Genomic DNA, 8,563 nt, shown 5'->3' on the forward strand with positions numbered 1-8,563 from the left:
GATCTATACGACACAAACGAAACGAGCAAATGCATAATTTCCATAAACGACTCTATTCATAAAAATACTAGAGATGCCTATATTCTTGATTCCCCATGTGTCTATTTATTCTATCATTTGTTCATGGGTCTCAAAAAAAACGTAAATTGATAAAGTTTATTTCATGATATTAATCAATGGCATAATGGTCTTATGGCACTTCGAAAGATTTTAGTGACGTACTTCTCATGCATTGCATTCATTTACATTGACCCATGACCAGATGGCGTTATATACGCGTATATATATATATATATATATATATATATATATATATATATATATATATATATATATATATATATATATGTGGGGGGGGAGGGGGAGGGGAGATATGGAAAAAGGTTACGGCGTTATATACGTACCACCACCTGATCAGCTGGTATACGTTGATGATTTTCCCACAGTGGCCGAGATGATATGATGGGATGCCCTCAAAGGCTTGATGATGTTATGAACGCATATACCTATGGATGGTATGACAGTTATACACATATGCATGACATTATAATATTAAATGATTCACAGAGCTATTCAGATATACATGTTGAGTCTTTTACTCATATTTCTCTCATGTCTATTATTTTCTGATTTTCATTCCTTACATACTCGGTACATTATTTGTATGATGTCCCTTTTGCCTGGGGACGCTGCGTTTCATGCCCGCAGGTCATGATAGATAGGTTGAGAGTCCTTCAAGTAGGCTATCAGCTCAGCTGAAGATGTTGGTGCGCTCCATTTGCTCCGGAGTTGCTTATGTGGTCAGTATGATTAGAACATGTATTGATTAGTATGGTGGGGCCCTTTCACGACCTTTTTGACATTTATGTACTCTTAGAGGCTTGTAGACATATGTCGCATAAGTGAAAGATTGTACGGCCTTGTCGGCCTATGTTTTGAATTTATAAATGATCATGTTGGCCTATTAGGCCCGTATGTCATGTGTATATGATGATGTAATAAGAAAGATACGTTACGTTGTTACTCAGTTGAGTAAGGTACCGGGTGCCCATCGCGGCCCATTGGTTTGGGTCGTGACATTCATGAAATAGATGCAAGTCCCAAAATGAACGTTCTAGAAATTACTATCCCGAATGTGCTTGTTTTGAAAATATATGTGTAATATGTATTCCCATGCTTCCATCATGTTATCTCGGCGTCTGAGGAAATGTTCAAACATAGAATATGTGCTAAAAAATGCCTAGCCTTCAAGTCAAATACGACTAAAGGTTGTTATGCCAAATTATGTGAAAGCCTCTATGTGCCTTAGATTCTAAATTGCTCACATGTGAAATCAAAAGTATTGAATGAAAAACCGCGTGGTTGTTGATGATAATAAAGATGTTGGAATGTGGAAAAGAACTTGAATCATGAAATACGACCAAGAGCCAAGAATAACTTTATAATTGGGGCCGCTCGTGCCAATGTATTGAAAAGATGGGAAAGAAATATGAAGTGAGATGACTGATTGAAAAGGGGTGATGTCTCAAATGAGATGGCTTAGCCGATCGGGCCGAGATCGGACTCCGTGTAAGAACACAGTTGTATTGTGGATGAAATTGTAAATATGGTTGATGTCTCAAATGAGATAGCCTAGCCGATCGGGTCGAGATCGGACCCCGTGTAAGAACACTGTGGTATTGTGGATTATGGCATATTGGCACTAAAAACCATCCAACCTAATAATGCGGGAATTGACTTAAAAACCTATGTGATCCTTAACTTGATATTTTAATATTATTTGAAGCTCTTATTGAATTCTTGACTGTTCCTCTTGTATTATTATTCATTCTATTGAGATGGTGTTTAGTTATACATACTAGTGCAATTTGACGGTACTAACGTCCCTTTTGCCGGTGGCGCTGCATATTTAAATGGATGCAAGTGGTTAAATAGTAGACAATGTTGATCACAGATAGTGATGCATCATCTTCTCAGCGGACTCGGTGAGCCCCATTTCATTCCGGGGTCATGTATTGTACCTTTTGTTTATATTGTGATCACTTTTTGAGGTGTAGCCGGGGCCTTATTGCCGGCACCATCTTTACTCTCATTTGTATCTTTAGAGGCTCCGTAGATACTATATGGGTTATATATGGGTGTTAGAAAGGTCAACGAATCATGTTTTTTTTGTGTTTTTGTTCCACTCAGTCATAAGGATGTATGCATTTTGAAACTCAACGATGATGTAACAAAATGAAATGACTTAGTAATTTATATATGTATGAACTTTCTACTGCCTAACTAATGAGAGCATGCCTTCTCTGGATCATATGTGAGTCGGGTAGATAGTGTCTAACAGGCTTGCTCGACTTAAGCTCGGAAAGGAGATGTTACATCCCGCATATTCGTACGTTAAAGTTTCGTCGTAAGTTAATCGACGTAAGCTCGGGAATGAGATTATTTTGAAGTTATAAGTATTATGCTATTTCAAACAAGTGATAAATAAATTCGTGAAGGTGAAAGGGAAAGGGAATCGAAGAAAATGAATTTCGTCGAAGTTTGACATTTTGGGATAAAATACGGCCCGAGCTAAAATACCCGGTATTTATGGACTAGTGCCATACAAGGTACCACATGACCATAATAGTAAGGTGTAAAAAGTATGTTAAAAGTTAGTAGTATTTTAATTAATTTTAAATAATTCCTAATTATGTGAATAATCGGGTAATTATTGATTTTAGTGGGAGATTAACAATTAATTAAGATGTTGGTGGTTAATTGGTTGGGAATGGATGAGCATTAACGTGGCAGCCAACAAGTCACAAAATATGACTCTTAAATCATTCTTTAAGGTGGCAAAATTTGTGAGATTATGTGGCTTAGTCATCCGCTAAAGTGGGGCCCACAACCCAAAAGTCTTAAGACATATTCCTACCACATTATTTCCTACATCATTATTGTGGAGAATGAAGATGTGTGTGCTAGTAATGGAGGCATTCTCAAAATGGAATGGACGTTAATTCACAACATGGAATGGACTTTGACTCTCAGAATCTGATTCTCAACATGAATTCATATGAAATTTCATAACGCTACAGCAGCGTGATATTTGCGATTCTGAGGGAGTACGGTGCAATCTTTCTCAAGAATATCATACGAAGTTTTTCCTACTCCTATCTTGCTGTCACATGTTTTGTCACAATTAAGGTGTGTTAGAGGGATTGTCAAGAGAATCAACTCAGGTATATTAAGGCTATACCTTCTTTCCTTTTGGCATGATCCATACGATACAAACGAAACGAGCAAATGCACAACTTTCATAAATGACTCTATTCATAGAAATACTAGAGATGCTTATGTTCTTGATTTCCCATGTGTCCTATTATTCTATCATCTATGTTCATGGGTCTCAGAAAATATGCAAGTTGATAAAGTTTACTTCATGATATTAATCAAAGGCATAATGGTCTTATGACATTCCGAAAGATTTTATTGACGTACTTCTCATGCATTGCATTCATTTATACATGTACATTGATCCATGACCAGATGGCGTTATATATGTGTATATATGTATATGGAATATGGAAAAAGGTTATGGCGTTATATATGCACCGCGACCTGATCAACTGGTATACGTTGATGATTTTCCCACAGTGGCCGAGATGATATGATGGGATGCCCTCAGAGGCTTGATGATGTTATGTACGCATATACCTATGCATGGTATGACATTTATATTCATATGCATGGCATTGTAAATATTAAGGATTCACCGAGTTATTCAGACTTACATGTTGAGTCTTTTACTCCATGTTTCTCTCATGTCTATTATTTACTGATTTTCATTCCTTAAATACTCGGTACATTATTTGTACTGACGTCCCTTTTGCATGGGGATGCTACGTTTTATGCCCGCAGGTCCCGATAGACAGGTCGAGAGTCCTCCAACTTGCCTATCAGCTCAGCGGATGGTATTGGTGCGCTCCATTTGCTCCGGAGTTGCTTGTTTGGTCAGTATGATTTAGACGTGTATTGTTTGGTATGGTAGGGCTCTGTCCTGACCTTTATGACAATTATGTATTCTTAGAGGCTTGTAGACAGATGTCATGTACGTAAAAGATTGTATTGCCTTATCGGCCTATGTTCAGTGTATTTGTAGTTATTGTGGTCTTATAGGCTTGTATGTCTTATGTATAAGTTGGTATTACATATTGTATTCTACTTATCTCACGGCAGCCTCTCCGGCTTAGTTATCTATGATAGTATGATACGAAAAGATACGTTATGTTGGTACTCGATTGAGTAAGGTACCGGGTGCCCGTCGTGGCCCATCAGTTTGGGTCGTGACAGGTCGAGTGCCGGTCGCACTCCCGAGGTTGGGCTGTGACTGTTACAGAGGCAATGCTTATCCTTATGCAATAAATGGAGACAATGCTTAGTCTCATGTAATAAAAGGAGACAATTCTTAGTCTCATGCAAAGAATGGAGACAATGCTTAGTCTCATGCAAAGAAAGGCAGTGCTTAGCCGTATGCTATTATGGAGGGAATGCCTAGCCTCATGCAAGGAAAGGAGGCAATGCTTAGTCTCATGCAAAGGATGGAGACAATGCTTAGTCTCATGCAAAGAAAGGCAGTGCTTAGCCTTATGCAATTTCGGAGACAATGCTTAGTCTCATGCAAAGAATGGAGACAATATGTAGTCTCATACAAAGAATGGCAGTGCTTAGCCTTATGCAATTTTGGAGGCAATGCTTAGCCTCATGCAAGGAAAGGAGACATTGCTTAGTCTCATGCAGGCAGTGCTTAGTCTTATGCAATTATGGAGGCAATGTTTAGCCTCATGCAAGAAGAGGATACAATGCTTAGTCTCATGCAGGCAGTGCTTAGCCTTATGCAATTATGGAGGCAATGCTTAGCCTTATGCAATAAATGGAGACAATGCTTAGTCTCATGCAAGAAAAGGAGACAATGCTTAGTCTCATGCAAAGAATGGAGACAATGCTTAGTATCATGCAAAAAAAGTAGTGATTTGCCTTATGCAATTATGGAGGCAATGCCTAGCCTCCTACAAGGAAAGGAGATAATGCTTAGTCTCATGCAAAGAAAGGCAATGCTTAGACTTATGCAATTTCAGAGGCAATGCTTAGCCTCATGCAAGGAAAGGAGACAATGCTTAGTCTCATGCAAAGAATGGAGACAATGCTTGGTCTCATGCAAAGAAAGGTAGTGCTTAGTTTTATGTAATTTCGGAGGCAATGCTTAGCCTCATGCAAGGAAAGGAGATAATGCTTAGTCTCATGCAGACAGTTCTTAGCCTTATGCAATTATGGAGGAAATGCTTAGCCTCATGCAAGAAGAGGAGACAATGCTTAGTCTCATACATTAGCCTTATGCAATTATTGAGTCAATGCTTAGCCTCATGCAAGAAGAGGAGACAATGCTTAGTCTCATGCAGGGAAAGGAAATGCTTAGCCATATGCAAGAAAAGCGATGAGTGATGGTGAGAGAGTGAAATATTTCTTATCTGGATGTGTTTGCTTTAGGTAACTCGTCGTCATGAAGGTAGTGATTTGATGTATGTATTCGCGAATGTTTATGTTGTGTTTATCGTGCCTGCATTCAAAGAAAAATCGTGAGTTTTGCGGGGGGAAAGGTTGGTTCGTGCTCTTGACTCCATGCTTTTCCTTCACTCTTGTCTTGTAGTCCTGTTTGAGTTATCCTGGGTAGCATCCGGCTGTTATAGAAACAAAATTTTCAAAAAATATGTATGCATTTGACAAATTATTTTCAACAATATAGTTGCTTGAAATGTATAGTAGTATGTAAGATCAAATAATTTAGATGAATCGGTGACTGTGACATATTTAGAGACATTGCAACCTCCTTGTTTTTATAATTTTGAGGGTCCTCCTCGAAATTCTACCCCAGTTTAAATGCATACTTCTGACAATACTTTTTGGTTGTTCCATACACGACGAAGTTGACTGAACTTGCGATCTTTCCCCTAGTTTCTGACCGTGGGAAAATGAAGATTTTATTAAAATGTGACTGAACCCACAGGGCTACCTACGTATCCCTATTAAATGGGAATCAGGTCAAGCATAGTTCGGTTACATCAACTTAAGAAGTGCGAACAATCCTAAACATAGTATCTTTTGACTGCGTCGGAGTTGATAGGTTTTGGCCATATCTCTCCGTCCATTTCTGCAGTATAAGTGCTCCTCCTGTCAGTACCCGATGAACCATATAAAGACCCTGCTAATTGGGTGAAAACTTTCCCTTGGCTTCATCTTGATGTAGGAAGATTCATTTTAGCAGCAATTGCCCCGGTGTAAATTGCCTCGGTCTGACCCTTTTGTTGAAGGCTCTTACCATCCTATTCTGATAGAGTTGACCATGACACACCGCATTCATTATTTTACCATCAATGAGAGCTAGTTGTCCGTAGCGGTTCTGTACCTATTCTGCATTCTTGTATAATTCTTAAAGAAGGGATTTCTACCTCGACAAGAATTACCGCTTCAGTACCATAAACCAATAGGTAAGGAATTGCCCCAGTTGATGTGCAAACCATGGTACGATACCCGAGCAGAGCAAACGGTAGCTTCTCGTGCCATTGTTTGTAATTATCTACCATTTTCCTCAATATCATCTTGATGTTCTTGTTGGTGGCTTCTACGGCTCCGTTCATTTGCGGCTTGTATGTTGTGGAGTTCTTATGCTTGATCTTGAAGGTTTCATACATGGCCTTCATCAGATCGTTGTTTCTTATTGGCGGCGTTATCGGTGATGATTGACTCTGGTACTCCGAACCAACAAACAATGTGGTCCCGAATGAAATATGCTACAACCTTCTTAGTTACAGCTTTGTAAGATCCAGCTTCAACCCATTTTGTGAAGTAGTCTGTGGCCACTAGAATAAATCTATGCCCATTCGAAGCGGCGGGCTCGATCGGGCCGATGACATCCATACCCTAAGCTAAGAAAGGCCAAGGTGAACTTGTTGTAGTGAGTTCATTGGGTGGTACCCGTATCATGTCAGAATGTATCTGGCATTGGTGGCGCTTCTGAACATACTTGATGCAGTCTGTTTCCATAGTCATCCAAAAATACCCCACTCTTAGTATCTTTTTGGCTAAGGTGAAACCATTCATGTGTGGTCCGCAAGTTTCGCCATGTATTTCCTCGAGAAATCTAGAAGCTTCCTTGGCATCGACACACCGTAATAATCCTAAGTCAGGAGTTCTTCCATACGAAATTCCTCCGCTTTGAAATAAATGGTTGGCTAATCTTTGAAGCGTGCGCTTTGGAGTATGGGTAGAGTGCTCTGGATATTCTCTTTTTGCCAGATATTCCTTGATGTCGTGGAACCATAGATTTCCATCGCTCTCTTCTTCAACATGAGCACAATAAGCTGGCTGTTTATGAATTCCTATTGGGACAAGATCGATGAAATTCTTGTCTGGGTGTTGTATCATGGAAGATAGAGTGGCCAATGCATCTGCGAACTCATTTTGAACTCTCGAAACATGTTTGAATTCTATCTTTGTGAACCTTTTGATCAGCTTTTGTACACAGTGCAAATATGACAATATTTTGGTATTCTTTGTTGCCCATTCTCCTAAAACCTGATGCACCAACAGATCAAAATCTCCAATTACCAACAACTCCTGAACATTCATGTCAATGGCCAACCTGAGTACCAAGATGCAAGCCTCATATTTTGCCATATTGTTGGTGCATGGAAACCTGAGTTTTGCAAATACCGGATAGTGTTGGTCGATTTTTGATATCAAAACAGCTCTGATACCTACTCCTTTGAAATTTGCTGCTCCGTCGAAGAACATTCTCCAACCATCATATGCTTCAGTGATATCTTCTCCCACGGATGACACCTCGTCATCGGGGAAATATGTTTTCAATGGTTCGTATTCTCCGTCTACGGAATTTTCTGCCAGATGATCCATCAATGCTTTCTTTTTGACCGCTTTCTGAGTTACATAGACGATGTCAAACTCGCTCAGCAATATTTTCCACTTTGTTAACTTACCCGTAGGCATGGGCTTCTGAAAGATATATTTCAGTGGATCCATCCTCGATATGAGATATGTAGTGTATGCACAGAAATAAAGCTTCTACTTCTGGGCTATCCATGTCAAAGCACAGTAGGTGCATTCCATTAAAGAATATCGGGCTTCGTAGGGTGTGAATTTCTTGCTCAAATAATATTTTGCCTGCTCATTTCTTTCAGTTTCATCATGTTGTCCCAAAACGCAACCAAAGCTCCATCCAGTATAGAAAAATAAAGCAGTGATTGTCTTCCTGGCTCTGGTAGGACCAGAACGGGCGGTTTGAATAAATAAGTAGCACTGGTCTTTCTGGCATTCTTCAGTCCTACTTGTTGCAGCATCTTTCCTCAGCATTTTGAAGATAGGCTCACATATCACTGTTAATTGTGCTATGAAGCGACTGACGTAATAAAGACGCACTAAAAATCTCATCACATCTTTCTTATTCTTCGGAGGTGGCAAGTCTTGGATTGCTTTAACTTTTGATGGGTCTAACTCAATCCCTCTG

General features: G+C 39.5%; 1 protein-coding gene across 1 annotated transcript; it reads right to left on the reverse strand.

Moving 5' to 3' along the window:
- Positions 1–6,960: 6,960 nt before the first annotated feature.
- LOC138907539 (uncharacterized) lies at positions 6,961–8,079 on the reverse strand. Its single transcript, XM_070198138.1, has one exon. The coding sequence runs from the start codon at positions 8,077–8,079 to the stop codon at positions 6,961–6,963; it is 1,119 nt and encodes a 372-aa protein (XP_070054239.1).
- Between the last annotated feature and the right edge of the window lie 484 nt (positions 8,080–8,563).

Source organism: Nicotiana tomentosiformis, chromosome 3 (genome assembly GCF_000390325.3).
Source record: "Nicotiana tomentosiformis chromosome 3, ASM39032v3, whole genome shotgun sequence".
Lineage (NCBI taxonomy): Eukaryota > Viridiplantae > Streptophyta > Magnoliopsida > Solanales > Solanaceae > Nicotiana > Nicotiana tomentosiformis.

Coding starts and splice junctions, on each gene's coding strand:
- LOC138907539 (XM_070198138.1), bottom strand. CDS start 8,079: ATGGATCCACTGAAATATATCTTTCAGAAGCCCATGCCTACGGGTAAG.